General features: G+C 52.3%; 1 protein-coding gene across 1 annotated transcript in view; it reads left to right on the top strand.

Moving 5' to 3' along the window:
* MFSD4A (major facilitator superfamily domain containing 4A) overlaps nucleotides 1-23,352 on the top strand; it is a 27,237-nt gene extending 3,885 nt beyond the window's left edge. The window contains exons 2-10 of the mRNA XM_079107889.1: nucleotides 6,493-6,691; nucleotides 7,376-7,636; nucleotides 10,032-10,200; nucleotides 10,593-10,708; nucleotides 11,673-11,846; nucleotides 15,986-16,133; nucleotides 20,627-20,697; nucleotides 21,919-22,039; nucleotides 23,277-23,352. Of these exons, the coding sequence (XP_078964015.1) occupies nucleotides 6,493-6,691; nucleotides 7,376-7,636; nucleotides 10,032-10,200; nucleotides 10,593-10,708; nucleotides 11,673-11,846; nucleotides 15,986-16,133; nucleotides 20,627-20,697; nucleotides 21,919-22,039; nucleotides 23,277-23,332 (1,315 nt within the window). The 3' untranslated portion in view covers nucleotides 23,333-23,352. The remainder of the gene's footprint in view (nucleotides 1-6,492; nucleotides 6,692-7,375; nucleotides 7,637-10,031; nucleotides 10,201-10,592; nucleotides 10,709-11,672; nucleotides 11,847-15,985; nucleotides 16,134-20,626; nucleotides 20,698-21,918; nucleotides 22,040-23,276) is intronic.

Raw genomic sequence — 23,352 nt, 5'->3', positions numbered from 1 at the left:
CTGAGGTTCCCAGAACACAGTCCAATCCAGTTCCCCTCTCTGAGCTGGGCTCTGGTTGGCCTCCCTTCCAGAAACTTTGGTCTGTCCCTTCAGAGCGTCTCTGCCTTTCAGCATGCCCTAGATCCATGCCAGAGCCTACTGGGAGCCCAGCACCAGATATGGTTCTTGTTTAAAAACCTACCTCAACATGGAGTCGCCATAGGACCCGGCAATTCCCCTTATAGGAATATACCAAGAGAAACGAAAGCATGTATCTGCACAAAAACTTGCATATGAATGTTTGTAGTAGCATTATTCGTAATAGTCGATAAGTGAAAATAAACCAAATACCCAAGAATAGATGGGTAGATAAAGATGTGTCTATGGGGTACCATTCAGCCACCATGCCAAGTGAAAGAGACCAGTCACAAAAGACCATGGAGTATGTGATTCCACTTATGTGAAATGCCCAGAATGGGAAACGTCGTTCCAGAACATTGGTTAGTAGTTGCCTAGGGCAGGAGGTGGTGTGGAGAGGGGTGAGGGTGATTGCCAATGGGTATGGGGTTTCCTTCTGAGATGACCGAAGTGGTGATGGTGTCACAACTCAGAACATGCTAAAACCCATGGAACTGTAACCTTAAATGTACAACTTTAAGCCAGGTGCGGTGGCACACACCTGTAATCCCAGGTACTCAGGAGGGTGAGGCAGGAGGATTACAAATTCAAGGCCAACCTGGGTAGATGAGTGAGATGCTGTCTCAAAAAAATTTTTTTAAGAAAAAGGGTGGGTGTAGTTCAGTGGCAGGACATTTGCCTAGTATTTGCTAGACTTTGGGTTCAGATCCCAGTACCACATACACAAAAATGTTGAACTCTATGGTATATAAATTATATGTCAATTTTTTAATTTAAAAAAATCTCAAAACTCATCCCACCCATTAATTCACCCATTCAATCTTTGTCTCTTGAGCCAGATCCTGTTTCAAGGGTGAACATGCTAGACAAGGCCCCTGCTTTCTTGGAGCTTATGTTCTGGAGGGCAATTTTAGGTAGTGAGATAAAGGAAATGAAGCAGGACAGGGAGGGAGAGTGGCAGAGATGGAGGCTATTTTAGCTAGGTGCTCAGAGAAGGTCTCTCTGAGGAGGTGACATTAGAGCCAATGTCTGAATGACAGGAGATAGCCAGACATGCAAAGAATCGGGGTGGGGTGACCCTAGTCGACAGATGCAAGTTCTGCCAAGGTCTAAGGTGCGCGTCCTCTTGGCCCAGCACCCCAGTCTGCCCTGCACAGAGACATTGTCATGCACAGGGTGCAGCCCTAGCCTGAGTCCAACAGGGCAGTCCTGCCTGAGATTGGGATCTCCCCACAGACAGGCTTGTGTGCCCCTCTCCTGACTCCCCTCAGCCTAACCCTGGCCCCTGAGCAAGGTGAGATGTGTATATGGAACCTGGGGTGACTGAGCAGGAGGGGAGCCACCTCTCTTCTTCGCCACCCGTCTGGCCTGAGATAGAATCACTAAGCTGTCCTAGCTCCTCAGGGGTGCCCTGCCTCCTGCTTTCTGGTCCCTGGACCCCATGCCATCTCATTCAGGGGCTATGTGCCCCTTTTGGGGTGCACAGGGGCTGGGGACATCACTACTTCTGATTCCTCTACAGTTCTGCTCTCCTTCTCCCCTGGTCCTTCAAAGAAGGAAACGGTCCAGCTAGGCAGGGAAGGGGGAAGGAAGATGTCCTGTATCCTTGCTGTACCGCAGGAGCTCCTGAGTTGGTGAATGTCAGTGCCGTCAGGTCCTGGGGCTGCCCAGGTGGCATGGGGCTGGTCTCAGCAGCATTCTTCCTCACCCTGGGGTGGAGGGTGAGAATGGGTGACTGGCACCTCACTTCCCAGGCCTCTTCCTGTTTGGAGCCATTCAGCCCCTCCTCTTTGCACAGAACCAGGTGAGCAAGGGCAGGTACCCAAAGCAGGGTGGTCACATGCCTATCTGGGTAAGGCAGAACATCTGGACTGAGAGGGGTCAGCAATGTGCTCAAGGTCACACGGCAGACACAGCCAGGCAGGCACCCCCAGCAGAGCCACAACCAGCTGGGGAAGGAAGGACCCTGGCTTCTGCCTTTCTCCCCACGGTTTGCACCTTCTGTGTGAAGCCGTGGACAAGCAGCTTGGTCCTTGCTTAGGCACAGTTTTCCGAGACTATCTAGGCTGTTTTCTGGGTTTCCCTAGAAATATTGGTCTTGTGGGGGAATAAACCTCCTCCTCTGATAGGCCAGAGTTAACCTCTGAACCCAGGGCCATGGGAGGGAAGGTCAGTAACACAAGGTTGGTCTTTGCCTCAGTTGAGCCCCAGGTCCCAGCTCTGCTCTACTGCATGCTCTTCCCCTGCCCAGGCCTCCGCGTCCTGATCTGTATCATGTGTAGGTCTCTTAGGTCCTTCCTGCCACTCTAGCTGGGATATTGTGTAGGGGTGGGTAGGGAACAAGGGACAGTGTTGTGTCCCTCTCACACATCCTGGACCATAATCCTGGGGTTGTGGCAGAGGGTGTTGATGCAAGTGCAGAGGTAGGCTTGGGGGGACTCCAGGAGCTGGCGCTGGTCTCTGCTCTTTCTGCTGAGCACAGTGCTCTGAGCCCAGCGTGCTCTTTAGGGAGGCCTGCGGGGGTGGGGTGAGCACTGCTCAGCAGCCTTGGAGGAGGCTGAGGCAGAGGGAACCTGAGGCTCAGAAGGCCAAGTGCAAGTGACTTGCCCCAAGCCATACCCTGGGAAGGGCAGGGGTGGCCTAGAAGGTACTATGCTGATTACAAATTCTACCACATCCTCGATGCCAAAACTCTTTTGATATTATTACTCCACAATTTCCAACTACCCACATTCCTGGAAGGGGGATTGACCAAACCATTTAAAACAGGTAATAAATATCTTTCAGTCTGGTTCTGGGACATATCTGGGACTTCTTTTTTGCTTGGCAACAATATATCATTTGCAAGAAATTTGTTCAGGCTGATTTTTGGAATGCTCAGACTCAGCTCTAATGAAGTAACTATGGAGGGTGGGCTGCATGGGATCAGAAAACAAGATTTCCTGTGATACATATGTCCCCATTTGTTGAGAATAGGTCTCTACCTGCAAGAACCCAGGCCCAATGTGGGCTTGTCCCTCCCAGCCCCAGCTACAGGTATCAGACTCAAATCACAGCCTGGCTCCGGTCAGGAAGCCCAGTGAGGGCATTTCTCCAGGTTTCTTCTGTCACTGGCCCCGGGGACAAAAAAAAAAAAAAAAAAAAAAAAGCCCCCTGTGAACATTTCATGTTTTTCTTAAGAGCGACAAAATGAGCCAGACGTGGTGGCTCACAGCTGTAATCCCAGTGACTTTCGAGGTTGAGGTAGGAGGATTGCCAAGTTAGAGGCCAGCCGAGCAACTGAGGTTGCAGCACAGTGGTAGAGTGCTTGTCTAGAATGTAGGAGGCCCTGGGTTCAATCTGAAATATTAGAAGAAAAGAAAAGGAAAAAGAAAGGAAGGACAAGGTGAAAGGGTACAAATGGGACAGAGGAGAGGGGCCTGGGCAGGGGAGCCCCCTCTATGGCCAACCTTCCCCAGCCCCTTCCCTTCTCCCGGCTCTGCCGCTGTTCCACTCAGTGCCTTCCTGGCAATCCATCCCTACGTTATTCTTTATCTCTCTGTCACAGTCACCCCCATCAAATAATCTAATGAGACTCCTACATCTGCCTCCAGACAGTTCTTTTCCCCAGGCCATCCCATGTGGGGTGGGAGGAAAGCCCTCAGGCACTTTCCCATTTCAGTAGCACCATCCAGGAGCCTGGACTGAGCACCTGCTCAGGGCCACATGTGGTGACAAGCATGGGTCCCCAGTGAACAGGCTGCAGCGGGAAGCTTGCCACAGGGCCAGCATTGCAGTCCTAGGCATTTGGAGCTGCGGAGACACCAGCAGGCACATGTTCTGGAGACTCCTGACTGCTCCCCGTGGGTTCCTAAGCCTGCCATTCAAGACTCTGAAGAATCCAGCTTCTGCTTTCCGCTGGCACTCCACCCCTGCGGCACGACTGCGTCGGGGGTCCAATACCTGCCCTTTTATACGCGGGTGCGCGCACGCAGACACACACTCCTCCATGGAGAAACAGCCAGGGATTGGGAACATAAAGTCAGAAGACCTGCTCTGGAGTCAGGCTCTGTCAGCTACTTTCTTAGCTGGGTTTACCATGGGTCAAATGGGCCGGAGGATCACAAAGTCAGCTGCACAGCTTCTTCATGTCCACTGAATGTCCAGGACAATGTAAACAAATTTTAGCGGTTCTCTTATAAATTGTAGCTACTGATTATCCATCATTTCTTTTCCCACACCTCCCAAAGTTCTCTCCCATCTCAGTTTACTGATCCCAGGTCTTGTTCCCTCAAGACCCTACAGGACCCCTTTTGTGGTTGGTTTTTGTCTTGTGGTGCTGAAGGTGGAAACTCACGCACGCTAAGCACGTGTTCTACCATTGAGCTGCACCCCAGTCCTCACTCAGGATTTTTAAGGCAATGATGAGAATGTGCTCTTTTTTTTTTGGTACTGGGGATTGAACCAAGGGACACGTAAACACTGAGCCACATTCCCCAGCCCTTTTCAATATTTTAGAGACAGGGTCTCACTAAGTTGTTTAGAGCCTTACTGAGTTGCGAAGGCTGGCTTTGAACTCTTGATACTCCTACCTCAGCCTCCCCAGCGGTTGGGATTACACCACCACACCGGGCTGAGAATGTGTTAATTCTTCAAGAGAGTGTTTGCATTTGGAACAACTCTGCTTTACCGCTGAGTCGGGGGTGGGGGTGGAGGGGAAAGGTCATGTGCTGTGTTCTGGGGTCCATGCAGGGATGCTTGAGGTGCACATAGGAGATCCTCTTGCTCTCTCTGAAGTCGCCACCCGGGAGTTTGCCTAGTCTATTTTGTCCAGCAAAAAGAAGGGGAAAAAGTGAGCGAGTCATTTTGAGAGGTCCACCATTGTTATCAGCCCACAGTGTGCATTAGCAATCCCTCTGAACTGGGTGCCAAGAGCAGGCAAATGAGATGTGGCAGTGGCAGTGCAGGAAGCAGAAGCACACGGGAGCACCATTAATAGTCACAGTGAGGTGGCAGGGGCAGCCTGGCAGGCTGTCAGGGCCAGAGACTGTCTGAGCAGAGGCCCTAGGGAGATCCAGAGGAGTTAGGAGGGACCTGAACGGGCCTCCCCCGCTCAGAGCCTTCCTTCCCTCCACTTCCTCTTAACATAGGCCTTCAAGTGGCATCCCTGCGCCCCCCCACCCCCCGCCCACCCGCCAGCCGCCCTGAATTCTGAGCTGGGAACAATCTAGGGTCATGAACAGTAATCTCCCCAGAAGATCAGCCTGGAAACAAGAAATGAGAAAATAACAAAATAAGGAACTGCTGCTATCAGCAGAGCTCTTCTGATAAAGGATTTAATCAGATATGGGGCCAGATGACAGGACTGAGAGCTAAAAGGGTCAGAGGCAAGCTCTGGCAAAAGATGCAGCCTGCGAGGTTGCTGGGGGCCTCCCCAGTCTCTCCAGTATGCTGGAGCACAGAGGTCTTCTTGCACTCACACCTACACCCCATCTCTCTAGCTTTTCATAATCTGAGAAAGTTCATCCACAACCTTCCAGAAACTTCTTGCTGCCCAGGCTTCTCCCTCATGTGCCCACATGTGTTACCTTTCAGACTGGTCCCTGAAAATAGAATCTTTAGTCCTTTTTCTGAGAGTCTGGTTATTGGACAGAATGTTCCCAGAGACAGAGCCTCAGAGGCTCCATTTATTTGTTCTTTCCTGAGGGAACAGGCCCTCTGCACGCCTGGCACAGGCTCTTCTGTTACCGGAAGACCAGGAGGATCATGCAGTAGGGATGACCATAGGTCCTTCTCTCCTCCCTTCTAGACAGTTGCCAGGCACAGAGCTCGTGACCTGTGCCACCTGAGAACCACCAAGTGGCCTAAACACCAGGTCTGTGCCTGGAATGAAAAGTCCCCTTCCCATTCCTGTGTGGAGTGCACACCTCTCCCCCGGGCAAGAGGAGGCTCAGCTCGGGGACTTCTGGTTCAGGTCCCAGCCTTGGTCCCACTTTGGGCTGCAGGTATATGGTGCCCTTTCCTCATGATACTCAAAGTAGCTTGCCTAAGAGGAATGGGAGATAGTTTTGCATAAAATTGTTTATCAGTAAACAATTTAAGCAACTTGAAATTGTTTATGAGTAAAATCACAGCCATCAGTTGTCTCCCACGGTCTCGAAGTCCTCAGCACCCTGTGAGGTAGGGGTTGTTCTCTGGGGAGACAGGCACATTCAGCAGCTTGCCCACACGCACGGGTAACCAGCCAGGAGCTTCCTCAGCTCCCTTCCCTTGCTACTGGCAGATGGGGAAATGCCAGGGCTTTTCAAGGCCACCCAGCCAATGAAGGACAAGGAAGCGGGTACCCTGCGGAAGGTTCTGGGCCCCTCCACTGACTCCACTCCTCCCTTGCCCCAGCCTGGCCCAGTCCCTATGGGCCCTCTTCACCTCTACTCTGGCCATCTCACTGGTGTTTGCCGTCATCCCCTTCTGCCGAGACGTGAAGGTGCTGGCCTCGGTCATGGCGCTGGCAGGCTTGGCCATGGGCTGCATCGACACAGTGGCCAATATGCAGCTGGTGAGGATATACGAGAAGGACTCGGCCATCTTCCTCCAGGTGAGTCCAACCAGCAGGCATGGGGTTGGGTGGTGGGTGGGGCATGAGAGCTCCCTGTGCCTGGTCTCTCTCTGCCAGCCTCCATCCTGAGAATCTTTTCCCCTGGGCAAGGGTGGTGACTCAGCCCAGAGTGACCACTTACCAGCCAGCCACCCCTGCAGTCACTCAATACCCTGGGCTTGGGTTTCCTCATCTCTGAAGTGGGTAATGATCCCTATCTGCCACACAGGGTTGTCACAGGAACCCCAGAGCCAAGGAGAGAAAGGATGCTGGAGGGCCGGCCATGGCTCTCCTGCCTCCTCCACCTTCCCTCGCTCCTCTTCCCATTTTCTTCTTTCTCCTCCCAGACACCAGGATCCCATCCAGCGCTTCCTTTCACTGTGACCCCCTTCCCTGTGGGGTGTTGCCTGGTGGATTCAACAGCCCCAGCTGGGAGTTAGGATAGGAGAAGGAAGAAAGAGAGGGAGGGAAGGGATTGGCCTCTGTCCCCCAGGTTATCCCAGCCCAGGGGTGGTGAGAGCTGGGCTCCACCCCCACCCTCCTTCACCTTTCCTGTTTCCCAGTCCTTCTTCCTCCCCACTCTGGGGCCAGGTGTGGTCAGAGGGGAAGGTGCCAACCTCTGAATGCAAGTTCAGGCCCCGGCTTCGCAGGCCAGAAGACTGAGTGATGCCGATCCACCCACAGGTGCTCCATTTCTTTGTGGGCTTTGGTGCTCTGCTGAGCCCCCTGATCGCAGACCCCTTCCTGTCCGAGGCCAGCTGCTTCCCTGCCAACAGCACAGCAAACACCACCTCCAGAAGCCACCTGTTCCATGCCTCCCGGATCCTGGGCCCGCAGCATGCAGCAGCCCAGCCTTGGTCCAACCAGACGGTCCCTGGGCTGCCTCCAAAGGGCGGGGCCGAGATTCGAGTGTCCTATGCCTTCTGGATCATGGCCCTGATCAATGTGAGTGTCACTGGGGCAGGCTGGGGAAGAGAAAAAATGACCTCTGAGGGGCCCTGCCTATGGTGGGGGCAGAGCAGAGACCACTCCCTTGTGCCTAGTCAGATACCCAGTTTCCACTGTGGCCCCAGACAAATCAGCCATGACTTAGGTCTTCATCTGAAAGCCCCCTCTGGTGCTCTGCAACCCAAGAGGATCCCCATAGTATCCCCTGTGGAGCAGAGGGCAGGTCCCCATTCCCACCCCACCCTTCCAGACTTGGGAAAGACAATCCAGAACACCAGAGCTGCCTGATCTTCTGGCTCAGGCTCAGCATGGAGCCTGGGATGGGAAGTATTCCAGGTGGTCATTGGCCTGTCTATGGGACAGGGACCCTGAGTGGCTAGTCACCCTGGTGTAGAGCCTCTCTCTGAACTAAGCAGGGTTGGCCCTTGTGAAACAGCAGCTGCTCCAGAGCCTCAGTGACACTGTACATGGTAGCACTGAAAGTGGCCTTTGAGATGCTCCAGCTTGTCTTCAGCCTCTGATTAGGGGGTAGTAAGAGGCTCAGTGGGGCTGGAAGTTCCCAACTCCCAGCAGAGACCTACTGCCCACCCCCATAATCACTATGACTTTGTACCTTCCTTCCCTGACTGGAATCTCCTCCGGGACCTCAGCAATACATCCCTCGCCCTCTACTTCCTTTTGTGGCCATGTTGTCCACTGTTTAGGACCAATGCAGCTGTGGACCTGTGTCTTCCCAGGGACACCTGTGAAGGGAAAGCTCTAGGCTGGGACTCAGCAACCAGGGAGCCAGAGGGCCCTGCCCCTGCCTGAGCCTGGGGTCTGTTCTTCTTGACCCGTGAGGTACAGACTGGAGGGAGTTAGTTTACTGCAGGATTTCTGGACTTTTCGCATTGGTTTATGTCTGAAACAGTCCGCCACTGAAGAGAATTCGGCCATGCTTGCGCGTGGGCACGCCCCACCTGGCATTAGCTGGTATTAGCAGTCTTTCAAGGTGGTGCTGCCTTCCCTGAATGGGATTCTTATAAAATGGGGTGCATTCCTGCCAACAGTGCCAGCCAGCCCTCTGAAGGCTCTCCCAGCACCCACCTCCCTGGAAAGCCCCACCTGAGCCATCACGCCTCACTGCCGGCTGTTTCCCCTTGGCCTTCACCCAGGCATTCTGCCACTGTAGGCCTCTCTGTGTGTTTCCTGTTTCCCCCAGCAGACTGGAGGAAGGGCCGTGTCCCCCCATCAGGCCTGGGACTCCCTGAGGGCGGGGGCTGTGTCTCTTCTCACTCAGCTGCCAGGAACTGTCTGACCTTGACTTGCTTTTGAGTATGCAGAAAGTCTCTCAAGGTCACCATAGGGAGGTGTCAGTAGGGATTGGAGTGGATTTTTTTCTTTCAGGCTGGTGTAAGCCGGCCTGCCTGGGGGAGGGCGAGGGACTGCCCCCAGAGCAGCACCATGCTGGACTGGCGTGCTCACTGGCCTCCAGGAGCCTGCAGCTCCTTCCTCTTCTCCTTCCAGAGCAAAGCAGGAAGGCAGCAGTAGACTTGCTAGAGCACTTCCTGGCAGGGAGGGTGGTTAGACCCAGGCAAGGGCACCTGAGGGAGGTGGTGGTGGCTTCTCCAAGGCAACCTCAGACACAAGAGACCTTTCCTGTCACTCTGGGGATCTCAGCTAGGCCCTAAGTGGCTAGGTGTAAAGCACAGAGAACTGAACACTGAGCTCATAAACATGGATTTGTCAGTCAGAAAGAGATCATGTCTGTCTTTTCCAGTTTAAACCACAAGCCCCTGAGTAGAGCTCAGTACCCTGCTGGTCATAACTCCACCTGGGCAGCCCTTGAGGTGGAGACGGTGCTTGGCAGAATCCAGATGCCAGGTTCCAATCTAGCTCTGCCCGAGCCAGCTGTGTGACCGTGACTTCACTCTTTGGGACTCTAGTTTACTTCCAAGGTCCCTTCCAGTCCTAACAAAGGGATAATTTTGGTCCTCAGTTGTCCCATCTGGAAACAATCTGGAAACCCAGCAGGGATAACAGTCCCCATTTTATGGAGATGTGAAGGATAGACAGAAGCAAAATGGCTTTGTACGCAGCCCAGGGAGCGTGAGGTGCTATGCTGCAGCCCTGCTCAGGACCAGGATGCCAGCGACAGTCACACTTCCAGGCCCAGTGAGAGTCCTGGCTCTGGAGGACTCTCTTCTCAGGGAAATGGGCATGGTTAAGGCTGGAGAGCAGTGCACCAAGCCTGTACCCAGTCAGCCACCAGGTTCCCCTTGGAAAGGAGCCGTGTTCTCCCAGGACTGAGCAGAGCAGCCTGTGCAGGGTACCGCGTGGAGGGGTGGCCGTAGGCTGGCGTGGGCAGGGGAGCCTCTGTGGCAGGGCTGTGCTGACCTCTCCTGCCCCCTAGCTTCCAGTTCCCATGGCAGTGCTGTTTCTGCTGTCCAAGGAGCGGCTGCTGACCTGCTTCTCTCAGAGGAAGCCCTTGCTCCTTCCTGCAGACGAGCTCGCCCTAGAGACCCGGCCTCCCGAGAAGGAAGATGCCTCCTCACTACCCCCAAAGTTTCAGCCACACTCAGGTGAGGCTCCCAGACTCATGTGGAGGCTTCCCTGGTAACCCCTTCCCCAGGGGTGAACCCAGATCACATGATCAGAAAAAACCCTTTGACACCAATAGTCTTCTGAGGCAGGAGATGGAGCAACCTGGCCAAGAGGACAGAGAGGGCAGACTTTTGACTCTACCGTCCATTCTACTCAACCCTGTCTGTGTTACCTTGGGCAAGTTACTTGACTTCTCTGACCCTTGGTTCCACCAGGACTAGGAGAACAGGGAATGTTCCTAACAGCTGGCTGAAAGCTGGGACAGGTGGAGGCAGGAAAGAGCCCCATCCTGCCAGCTACCTCCTCTGGGCGTGCAGAGGGAGGGGGGCAGAAGCTGAGCCTCACCCCTCTCTTCCTGCGCCTCCTCCAGGGCACGAGGACCTGTTCAGCTGCTGCCAGCGGAAGAACTGCCGAGGAGCCCCTTATTCTTTCTTTGCCATCCACATCACAGCAGCCCTGGTCCTGTTCATGACGGATGGGATGACGGTGAGCCTGCCTCCCAGGCGCTCCGTACTGGGAGGCTGCACCCCGACACCCCCGTCTGGCGAGAGCGAGGTGCATCAAGGTTCCTGGAGACCTCCCCTGCAGTACCATGGATCCAAAATTTAAACTTTTAAAGTCCTCATGGAGACGGTCCCCAGGGTCACTCACAGCATTGGTACCATGGACTTCTGTCCTGGCTGATTATACTTATTTTTGTCAACTCCAGACAGGGGCCTAGATGGTTTTAACCTATTATAGGTGACCCACTTTTTTTTTTTTTCAAAGAGGCGGCCCGGTTCCCCTCTTAGAGGCCATGCCATGTGAGCTCTGGGATCCTTGGCTTCTTGGCCTGTGTTGCAAACCCAGCTTCTCAAGCCAGTGCTGTAAACAAGCCACAGGAAGGGCTCAGGCCCAGCTGTTCATCCCATCAGTGTGACCTCGGTTATGCTCTTTAGTTCCTTTCTCCACAAATATTTTAAGAGTAGATTAGGACAGTCCTGAATGGCTGATTGATGGGCTGGTTGCAATAGGGAGAACCGTCCAGACAGAAGGCCCTGAGACACTTAGATGACCAGGTAGACAGTTCTCCTGACAGACCTGGTTGACTTCCAACTCTCGGGGTGACCTGGGGCAAGCCATTTTTGTCTTACCTCTCATCTATAAAATGAGAAACTTGTGTGTACCTTACTTTTAGCTAAGGTGCAGTGTTCATCTGCCCAGGTTCCATGGGGACACCCCATGGAGATCCAGAGACACCTCTTGGGAACCTCTGGGTCTCTGCAGGTGTGGCTATAAGCCAAGGCACCCAGGTTCTGTCCGGCTCAGGCCTGAGTGTGCTCTGTGGTCTTGGCTCCAGGGCGCCCTCCTGCAGAGCCTCTGGGACAGGGCCAGTCAGTCCTCCTCTGCTCTCCGGAGGCCCGCCAGGGCCTGGACAGCAGTGTGCTCAGCAGGCCTACTCTCTCCACAGGGGGCCTATTCGGCCTTTGTGTATAGCTACGCAGTGGAGAAGCCGCTGTCTGTGGGACACAAGGTGGCAGGTTACCTCCCCAGCCTCTTCTGGGGCTTCATCACCCTTGGCCGGCTCATCTCCATTCCCATCTCCACAAGAATGAGGCCAGTCTCCATGGTCTTCATCAATGTGGTAAGCAGTCTCCTTTTCTTCTTCTTCTTCTTTTTTCTTTTTGGTTGTTAATGAACTCCTCTTTTATTCATTTATTTATACGTGGTGCTGAGAAGTGAACCCAGTGCCTCACACATGCTAGGCAAGTGCTCTACCACTGAGCCACAACCCCAACCCAGCCTTCTTCTCTTCTTAGTGACCCAGAAGAACCTGTCTACTCCTGGCCCTCCTGCTGCCCCAGAACATTTGCTTGTGATTGGACTCTGCCAACATAGTGCCAATGCAAAAGTAGAAGGAGGAGAGAAAGAGAGAGATGGTGGGGAGGACAGATGGGACTCTGAGCAGGAGAGCTCCTCTGTGCAACTTTGAAAAAAACTCCTGTCCCCTCTGTAGGCCTCTGATTTTACACCCTTAAAAGCATTAATGGAAGGAGCTGTTGGAGGTGATTACTGTGGTGTGTGGAGCAGATGCTACCGATGGCCAAGGGCACAAGGGAGGGACATGCTGGCCTTGGTACTCCTGTTCACTGTGGTGCCAGCTGGTCAGTGGCGGCCTGAGATCTCCCAGCCTTTGTAATCATATCACTGTCACATCGCCTGGGAACTTGCATTTTGTAGCTCTCCTGGTGATTCTCCAATGTCCAGGCCTGGCATGGGGGATGACCTTCAAGGGACTGCTCTGCCCAGGAGGCGGGAGGGCTGGGCCTGAGTGGTGGGTTAAGACTCTTGCCCTGACGTGCATCCACATCACCAAGGATGACAGTGGAGTCAGACTGTTCATGGGGCCTTGTAGCCCAGCCTTCCACCAAGGCTTGAATTGCCTCGATATGCCTTTCAAGGATTCCCCAGTCTCTGTGAAACACCTCCAGTAACTGGGAGTGCACTACTTTTCCAGGAAACCCAATCCACAGTAAGAAGGTACTTCCTCCGTTGAATTTCCAGAGCAGAGCGGGTGTGGACATATGTTGGGCTGTGGAGACAAAGATCATGAGCCCCGAGAGGAGCCCTTGGCTTTGGCCTTGTGCTCATCAGTTCCATGTAGATGGGAGTTAGGTGGGTAGAAGCTAAACTTCCAAGGCTGAGATGGGAAGCAGAGGAGTGAAGGACGATTTCACTTTGCAAATACTTCTGCACTGAAGGGAGTTTTGCTTGACAGGACTCAGGGCTGTGCGGAGGATAAAGGGAGGAAGCCAATAAGAAGAGGAGTCTGTGAACTGCGCAAGGGCCTGGAGAAGGAAGGGGGTGAAGAACGGAGGGTGAAGGAAGTCCTGAGCTCAGTCAGGGAGAAAGGAGCTGGGGAAGTGCTGGGAAGGAGAGACTCCAGAAGGCCCCGAGGAGGGGCAGAGGATGGAACCGGTGCTCGTGGTGGCCTGCCTCGGCTTCCTCTCCAGGGTGGACACCGAGCCAGTTGTTAGGGGAGGGGAAGGCGGGTGGGAATAGGGTTTGAGAGAATGAGGGAGGTCTGTGTACATGTGTGTCTGTGTGTTAGGTTCTGCCGATAAAAACTCACGTGGAATGCTAGGATTTTATATTATGTTATGTTATTTTATTTTATTTTATTTTTATTATTTTATTTTATTTTTGTTTTTTGGTACCAGGGATTGAACTCAGGGGCACTCAATCACACTAAGCCACATCCCCAGCCCTATTTTGTATTTTATTTAGAGACAGGGTCTCACTGAGTGCTTAGCACCTCGACATTGCTGAGGCTGGCTTTGAACTTGCAATCCTCCTGCCCCAGCCTCCCGAGCTAAGGCTGGGATTACAGGCATGTGCCACCGTGCCTGGCAGAATTCGGGTTTTTTAAAGGGAAAGTCAGATTCCTGGGCCAACTGCACACTGAGTAAATCAAAATGTCTGGGGATGCTTAGTAATCTATTAATTTAACAAATGCCCTGGGGGATTCACATCAAGTTTGGGAAAACACTGACCTAGAGAGAGTGATTCCAAATACATCAGACTCAATAGAGGTCCCCTAGAAAACACAGATCCCCAAGACCCACCAAGAGCTGCTGGTTCAGGAGGTGTGGCGAGGACTCTGGGCCTCTGAGTGGTTTTGCAGGCTTTGCCAGGGCTATTGCTGGGCACCCTGTCTGGGAACTGCAGCTGCCCAGCCCTGAGCAAACCTACCCCTGTCACAGCTGTGATGTCATACATCATACTCCTTGTGACAACTCCCAAGATGGCCTCTCGAGGTAAACAGTCACCTGTCTCAATATTCTCCTGGAGTCATCAATCACTTCTGACCCTGTGCATGTGCTTGGGTGAAGTCCTGTGGGAACTAGGGGTGCCCCAGGGGAACTAACATGGCAGAAGCATGGTGGGCAGGGGAAGGAACAGGAAGCAGAAGGAGACAGGCTGGGGAGCAGAGCAGGGCTGCTTCCTGTAGGTACACCAGGTTTGGATTTTATTCTAAGTGAGCAGGAAGCCACTAGAAGTTTCCAAGCAGGGAACGGACTTGATCTGCATTGCATTTTGAAAGTGCCCCTAGTTGTTCTATGGAAGATCGGACTGCAGGAGGCAGGAGTGGAAGCCAGGGACCAGTGAGAATCTATTATTACAGTCTAGGCAAGATAGGGAGGTGCTTAGATGAGGGTAGTCAGGATGAATCTGGAGAAAGAGAAAGATCCTAGAATCTTTTTGAAGTAGAGCCAATAGGACTTGCCATTGACCTGATGCAGGAGGCAAGGGAATGAAGAATCAAAGATCACCTTGATCAGAGGTAAAGCTTGAGCAACTGCATTGACCGGATGGTACTGCTCAGCTTTCCATCACTGTGATGAAATGCCAGAGGTAATTATAAAGAGAAAAGGTTTCTCTTGGCTCATACTTTGGAGGTTCCTGTTCACGATCAGCCCCTGGAGCTACATGGGAGCCTCAGCCTCTATGTCACACATTGGCAGCTAGTAAAGGAAGTTAAAAGTTCAGTTTGGGTGACATTGGTTGTCCTCCAGTGACTGACCCTATCAAAGGGCAGTTTTATCTGCAAGACTGGAGTTCTGGACACAGCTCACAGCTGGGGGTGCAAGTGTGCGGTGCCCTGCCATGGAGATATTTGAAACCTTGGAGCTGAGTGAAGGGGAATGTGGATAGAGAAGAGCCAGAGTAGAATCCGAGGCCCTGTGACATTTAGAGACTCAGCAGGGGAGGAAAAAAAAGAAAAAAGGGAGCCATGGCACCAAAGAATACGTTGTATGTGGAAGTGTGGCTATGTCCGTTGCTTTTGTATTTTCACTGCATGGAAGAAGTCTTTGGTGTTGCTTCTCCATGGTGAAGGAATGTGTCCTTTCCCTTGGGAAACCCTTCTGTGGTGAATCCCTCTCCTGGGCGGGAAGTCTGAGTCTGATACACAACTCACAGAACACCTCACACGTAAGAGGTCATGAGGCGGAGGTGGAGGGGCCAGGAGAGGAGCAACGGGCTCAGGAATTGGGGTTAGTGGCTCTGCTCTTCCTGCTGGAGTGAATAGCACCCCCTTCCTCATTGTGTCTACTGTGACCCTTGAAAGGTCTCTTCCTTTCTTCTTCCTGCCCAGGTCCTCATCTGTGAGCTGGAGAGAGTGAGGATCAGCCTAGATGTGATTTCTTGCCGGCTTTCTGGGTCTGTTTTCTTAGTTCCTAGACACAGATGTCTTCACCCAGGATATTTTTGTTTGTTTTGCCATGCTGGGGATGAAGACCAGGGCCTTGCACGTGCAGGGCAAGTGCTCTACCATTGAGCTACACTCCAGCCCACAGCCCAGGACATTTTTTCCTCAAAGCTGTAAGATTTTATACAAGATCTTTATTTCTTGGGACATTAAGAAAATTCCACTCATAGGGCTGGGAGTGTAGTTAATTGGTATAGCACTTGCTTAGCACGCACAAGGCCCTGGATTTGATCTCCAGCACTGTTTATTAGGCATACATGGTGGGCCATTTGCATAGATGTCCCAGTGGGCCTGCTGTCCTGTGCCCTCTTCTCAGGGCTTCCTTCCTGACCCCAGATGAGGAATGTTGCAGTTCCAGAATTGTCCACTGGGTGGCGCACTGACCACACGGCACTGCTTCATGGGGCCGGAGAGGCAACTCCGTCTGGAGACTCTTGACTCTTGATTTTTCCTTTCCCCATGGATGCCCAGCTTTGCCCAATTTCTCATCACTTCCACCTCTGCTGCAACAGGTAGGCGTGGTGGTGACATTCCTCGTGCTGCTTATTTTCTCCTACAACGTCATCTTCCTGTTCGTGGGGACAGCGAGTCTGGGCCTGTTCCTCAGCAGCACCTTCCCAAGCATGCTCGCCTACACGGAGGACATCCTCGAGTACAGAGGTGAGTGTGGGGGCTCCGAGCAAAGAGGCACTCACTCTTGGGCCGGATGCCACTTCCTCTCCCGCACCCCATCTTCCTGTGGTCCTCTAGGCCAGCCACAGTACTCTGATAGGTGGAGACAGGTTCACACCAGAGGGTATTCTGGCTCCACATGATACCGGAATCCACATGACTTCAGGCCACGGAGAAGCTGGGTGGCTTCTTTCCCACGTGGTAATGTCTGTGGACCTAACAACTGACAGTGTATGCATTGTGAGTGCTGGAAACTACAAATTCAAAGAAAAACGTTTCACGGGAAAACTTAGAACCAGGGGAAGACATTTTATTATTGATTTTGTTATTGATTTAACAGTCCTAGGGACTGAATTCTGGGCTTTTGCATACTCTGCAAGCACAGTACCCTGAAGCTACATCCCCAGTCCATCCATTCTTTCTCTCTTTCTTCTTTTCTTTTCTTTCTTTTTTTTTTTTTTTTCTTTTTTGTACTGGGGATTGAACCCAGAGTTGCTTAAACACTGAACCACATCCCCAGTCCTTTTTACTTTTTATTTTGAGGCAGGGTCTTCCTAAGTTGCTTGGGGCTTTGTTAAGTTACTGAGGCTGGCCTTGAATTTGTGATCATCCTCCTCAGCCTTCCAGGTCTCTGGGATTACAGGCATGTACCTGGCATTTCATAATTTAATGAGCAGTAACAGCGCCTCCTTGCTTTGATGTGGGATGTTATTGAAAGCAAACTTCACACCTGGTTTGGGGTTGACACAGCATTGATGTCGGAAACCTCTGAGCTTCTCAACTAATCTCCTTCCCCTTCCCTTAATCCTCCAAGTACATGCGGCACAGATGTATTTTTTAAAATGAGTTAATTAAAAATAATTGTGTTTTGAACATCGAACATCACCATTAGAAGTAACTAGATGCCCTGGAGGTTGGAAAACCAGCATTAAGATTGGTGATTTCTTTAGAGAAGAGTGGGGGAAATTGATGTGCAGGGAGAAATCAGCGCTATACCACCTCAATATCCTACAGTCATGAGAGACAGGTAGAGTCTGGATTCTTGAAATCCAAGGAGAAACTCAAATAATTTTAGCTTACAGTGTCATCATTGGTTGTTAAGAAAGAATAAAATATTTTCTATGATAAACTTGTACATATTTTGTTTTCCAAATGGAGCTTTTTTATCATGAAAGTAGTATATACTCACTGGGAAAACCTCAAACAATAGAAGCATGTTTTAAAGCAGTAAATGGAAGTCGCCAAAAATAACTTCTCAGCCCTTCATCCTCCCAGTTCCCTTCTAAGCATATATCATGTATGTGTGAACATATTTAAATCCAAACAAGACTGTACCTACACTATTTCATATTTGTAATTTAGAAGGAAAACAGTTCATGTGAGAAGATGAATCAAAGAATCAAACACATAGACTTTCCGGCTCCTCCAAGAGGGGTACCATTCATGACCTGAGAAATGCCCCCAAAGCAGCAGATGCCTGGTTAGATTCCAGTGAACCGTGACTGAGGAGGGTCTGGCCTCCATGTGACTGAGGACTGAGCTGCAGCAGCTGTCAATCATCATGGGCCATCACTCACCATCTCAGTGCAGGGGACATGCCCAAGGAGACAGCCTCTTCCCCCAGCTTGGCCACCCCAACACAGCACTGGTGCACCCATAAAACGGCAGCATGTGGCAGCTCCACCAGCCCCCAGGGGCCAGGGCTTGAATGCTCAGGCTCCATTTCCTCTCGGGCCTCCGTTTCCTCATCTGTAAAGTGGGGATAAAAATACCTACCTGTAGGATAGTTCTGTGCACTGGAGAAAATGTAAAGCCCTCAGCTTAGCGTCTTTGCTGGCTGACGGGTGCTGGAGAGCTGCTGTCCTCAGCGTTCAGCACAGTACCCGGTGCTCAGAAGGCCCTCCAAGTGTGTTGAACGAATGAGTGAAACAGACAGACGGGTGCCCTTGGAATTGAAGAGAATAAATGAAGCAATGAAAGAATGTCATCACAAGCCGCACCGTGTCTCCCGCAGAGGTTCCCGACAGGTGTTGGTTTAGGAAATCATACTGATGGGGCCTGAGAACGATCGCTCACACCGTCTCCTTTTCTCGCTGTCTCTGCCTCACTTGGGGCCTCATCATCACTTATCTGCTTGGAATATGGGACAGTGGCTGGCTTTCCCAGTTCCTGGTCGCCTCTCCCTGTCCGAGAGGCCTTGCTGTGTCTCCTTGTCTTGGTCTTGCCTCTGTCTGAGCAGCTGGCTCAGTCTGACAGGGAACCTCCTGGAGCTTCTGCACCAAGACGAGTGACTGGGCTTCCCCAGGGTGATGTCATGGGCTGCAGCTGCTGGGGGGTTCTAAGGTGCAGCTGGGCGTGAGGACCCCTTCAGCCACCCTCCCGCTGCTGCAGAGGGAGTGCTTTAAGACACGGCCGGCTGCGGCGGCCTGGCATCTGCCTATGGACCCCTTCCCTTTCTTCTTCAGCCTTCCCTGTCCATGCTGCGCCTCGGAACCTGCCTTCTAGCTAATTCCTTGTTGTTCCTTGACGGTGCAGAAGCAGTTCTGGACCTCGATGCTTCGGCGTGAGGCTGCCTCTGCCTGAACTGAGTGCTCTGCTCCGTCCCACCCCTTTGCCTGCTTAGCCCTCCCCCTGCCCTTCCAGGAAGCTTCTCTGGTTTCCCCCTAGAAAACTGTGCCCTCTCCTTTGTGTTCCACTGATTCACACCTGCCCCTGCCGAGTGGCCCATCCTAAGGCTTTCATGCCCGTGTGCTCTGCCCCTCCCAGGCAGTGACAGGGGAAAGTGCATGGGCTTTGAAGTCATCGGCAGACCTGTCAGTCCTGTTCCACGTGTGCTGCTTATGACATTTCCATTTCCTTCCCCTCTCTGACCTCAGTTTCCTCATCTGTAAAGTGGGGATACAAATACCTACCTGTATAGTAGGATAGTTCTGTGCATTGGAAGAAATGTAAAGCCCTCAGCTTAGCAGCTCTGCTGGCCGACGGGTGCTGGAGAGCTGCTGTCCTCAGTGTTCAACACAGTACCCGGTGCTCGGAAGGCCCTCCAAGTGTGTTGAACGAATGAGTGAAACAGACAGTCGGGTGCCCTTGGAATTCAGGGAGAGGAGGGAGCAGTGTGAATTTAAACAGGTCATGGAGGAAGTGGGGTGTGAGCTGGCTCAGGATTTATAAGGGCAGGGAGAGAAAAGGAAGAAAGGTACTCCAGGGAGGGGTGGTGCTGGGGCAGTGAACAGTGCGAGAGTGCAGCAGAGACAAGGTGACACGGGGGAGACTGACAGAGCAGGAGGGGAAGGGGATGATAATGCTGCCAGCGCTGCCTTCCCTGGTTGGCCATCAGCGGATGTGCCAGGGAACCAGGTCAGGGCACAGGCCATCCTCATGGCCTACAGCCTAGTGGGGAAGGCTGGTGGGCCAAGGGCCAGAGAGGTAGGAGCAGGGGGCAGGGGGCTGTCAGGGCCCAGAGGAGAAGCTGCGGATCCAGGCTTCTGGATGGGAAGAAGACTGACGGAAATCTAAGCTAAGACCTCAAAGATCAACGGGAATGTGGTGGTGCATACCTGTGGGCCCGGCCTTTGGGCGGCTGGGGCTGGAGGATCTCTCCTTCAGACCAGGAGTTCGAGATCAGCTTGGGCAACATAGTGAGACCCCCATCTCAACAAACAAACAAACAAAATGTAGGAGTTTGCCAAAGAGGAGGAGGAGGAGGAATGTTCCAGAAGGCATGAAGGCATGTCAGGACTGGCAGTGAGAGAGTGTGAAAGGTCATGGGACCCAGGAGAGTTCATTGGGGCTGGAGGGTAATGGGAGCAGGCAGTGAGAGCTGGGCGCTGCAGACCATGTGATCAGCTGGACTTTGCCCAGGAGGTGAGCTGAAGGCTTCCAACAGGAAGCCCGCCTGGCTCTGAGCATGTGCTGAGGGCCAGTGCTCTGCAGGGCACTTCACGCACGGTACAGCAGAGTTACCCACACAGTGGCCTGTGAGGGGGCATCCCAATGCCCATCTCACAAAAAAGGAAACCGAGCTCTACAGAATTCAGAGAACTTGTCTAAGGCATATGGCCAGTAAGTGACCGAGCTGATCTGAGAACCCAGGTCTGATGCTGAAGCTTGGGCTTCTGTACCAGGCCACCGGATGTATCAGAGCATGTGGTCCTGATATATCAACCATGAAGACCCTGGTCTGCTCTCCGATACCTTGGAGGTTATCAGGAAGCTTTTCTGGAAAGTAGGTGGTGGTCAGATTGGGACACGTCCCAGATACCTGGCTAAGCATGACGGGACTCACTCTGAGGACACTGTAAGCAATCGAGGGTAAGAACAGTAGGCTGCAGGCAGTCCCCAAGCAGTAAAGGGTCAAATCCAAGGAGTCCTCTCAGCCATTCCACCTCCCAGAGGTTTCCCAGAAGCAACCTGGGTAATCACAGCTGACTTCTGCTTCCTCCTCAGCTCCTCACACCCAACCTAACCCTTCTCTCTGTCAGGCTGTGCGACCACAGTGCTGGTGACAGGGGCAGGGATTGGCGAGATGGTCCTGCAGATGCTGGTTGGTTTGGTACGTGGGGCCCTCTGGGGGTTGGTTGGGGAATGCCCCTCCAGACAGGGTGAGAAGATGCAGCCAGCACCTTCTGACCCAAGCTGTCTGCCACCAGAGTCCCTCAGAGCCTGTGGGTCTCACCCTGCCAGGGTTAACCTGTTTTTCCCAGCCAGCTCAAAAGCTGGGCCTGCAAATGTGGGATCTGGGGACGTGAGCAGACGTGTGGACAGGTCCAAAGCAAACACAGGCCATGTCTGGGAGCAGAGCCAGGGGTGACCCATGGGAATGCCGTTTGGCTCTCAGATCCTGAGACAGTGTGAGCCGCAGAGTTCTTCCATCCCTGCTCCCTCGCCCACCGCTCCCAGCTTGTGACCTCGTGGTGCATGGCCTAGCCTCCTGGTCTGATCAAGCACTGGCTCTCCTGGCTCTCCCCAAACATGCCTACGCTCCATTAGGTACATCATCAAGAAAAAAACAAAATATAAAGCTCACATCTGCTTTTTCTTGAATACTACAACATAGATATTCCCCTTTTTACAACAGGGGATACTGAAACTTAGATAAATTTAGCATCTGGCTCTAGGTCAGTCACACTCTGGTAACTGACAGCAGTGACATGAAACCTAGGTCTTTTGGTCTCCAGAGTCCCCCCTCATCACCACTCCATTCTCCTCCCCTTTCGTTTTGCCTTCCTGGAGGGGAAGAGCCACATCTCATGATGCCCTTGGCCCTATAATGATGCCATGTCTGGGATTTATTTCAGTGTAATCCAGTGCAGGAAAGAAGTGGAAGGTCAGAAGAAATCAGTGCTAAAGTTGGGAGATGTGTTGGTTTCATTTCCATATGCTACTTTGACATGTTTTCAATTTTCATAATAAAATGTTAAAAAAAAAATACATACCCTCTGCAAATTTCCAGGTAGGCCTACAAGTATAGAACACCTTGTATGGCTGGTGTTTCAATATGATATGGAGGTTTTCAGAAAGTTCCAGAATCCAGAGCTGAAAGACTACAGGGCGTGGCCAGGTCTGACCCCAGTCTTAGGGCAGGATTTCTGCATCCCCAGATAGGAATCTTTGAAAAGATCAAGACTTCTCTCCTCCACTTGTCCTGGCCCATTGGTGTGGTGGCCTCAGCTTGACAAGAGAAGCCTGCCAAGGGTCCGAGACGGCACTTCCGCCCATGCACTTTCTGCGTGGTGTTTCAATGCCTGAATCTCTGTGTTTTCCCCTTTGGCAGATATTCCAGGCCCAGGGCAGCTATAGTTTCCTGGTGTGCGGCGTGATCTTTGGCTGCTTGGCTTTTACCTTCTATGTCTTGCTCCTGTTTTTCCACAGGATGCACCCTGGACTCTCATCAGGTGAGGAAAAGATCCGCTTCTACACAAGAGGAGGAAAACAGTGCGGGGGAGGGCGGGGGAGAGGCTGTGATCTTAGCACGCCACGGTGCAGTTCTGTTCCAAGTAAAATGCAAGGAAATGTTTATTTTTCTACAGCTTCCTTTCCCCCCTTCCTGCTTTCCCTGCAATTGTCCGCGCTGAACTCTTAAGGCCAGTGGGAGCAGGACAGGCTGACTCATGCTTTCTCCATTAGCCAAGGGACGTGGATTGTGAACTTGGCTTCCTGCATCCCACCATGCTGTGGAACCATGGCCAAATACCTCTTTCCAGCTTGTTGAGGGCACTGAGAGGCACAACCCGCCTCCCTGGCTGGAACTTGGCCCAGCTGCCTCATTGGCCAACTCTTTGCAGTTCAGGATTTTGATTCTGGTCCAGATCTCTTGTCCAAAAAGAAGTTCTTTAAGCCAAATGGCAAAGAACAGCTCCTTCGGGGCAGAGACACCTCCTAAGAATAGTCTCCCTCCTGGAGACCCCAGGCAGGGGGAGTCCCAAAGCTATTTTCATAACCCTGAGCCCTCGACCCGCCCTCCTGCCCAGAGCTCTCAAAGTGCCCAGCAACTACCACTGCGCACATGGCCGGTTCTTTAGAGAAGGTGCCCAGGCCACTCTGGTCCACTCCTTAAAAAGCAGAAAAATCACAAAAAGACTGAAGGAACAGGCATCCACGGTCTTCTCTGTCACTGGGTGAACATATTTACCCCTTAAACACTCAGTACAAAGACCCAGAAGTACAGGGGGATCAGCTAGATCAGCTCTAGCCAAAGACTTGCTTCTGAGATGGCAAATGCCAATCGTTGGTTAGCTCAGTGCTCGGCACAGAGGCTAAGACAAACATTCAGTTAATATTTGCTGACTATCAGGCTAGGGATGTAGCTCGGTGGTAGAGTGCTTGCCTAGCACATGTGAGGCCCTGGGTTCAATCCCCAGCACTACAAAAAATATATATATGAATATCAGATGAGCAACACTTTTCGTGTTCCTTTTCTATGGGAGGCAAAAATAAATATGCATTTCTGGGGCCCCAGACATTAGTAGCCAACTGCCTGGCACTGACTTCTCATTGGGCTCCCAAATAAGCCGCTGAACAGCAGAGACAAAAAGCTTGGGTCAGTGCTCAGAATTCATAATTGCTGCAAGGAGTCTGAGCAGCTGAGACATGCTACCTGTTTTATTTATTTCCATATTTTTTCTTTTGCAGCTTCTACTCAGGACAGACCGCTTGGGATGGAGAACTCTGAGTGCTACCAGAGGTGAAAGTGGGGGCAGGAGGCAGG

This window comes from Sciurus vulgaris (genome assembly GCF_902686455.1).
Source record: "Sciurus vulgaris genome assembly, chromosome: 12".
Taxonomy (NCBI): Eukaryota; Metazoa; Chordata; class Mammalia; order Rodentia; family Sciuridae; genus Sciurus; species Sciurus vulgaris.
The sequence above is the reverse complement of the archived record's forward strand: the minus strand, read 5'-3'. Positions and strand labels throughout refer to the sequence as shown.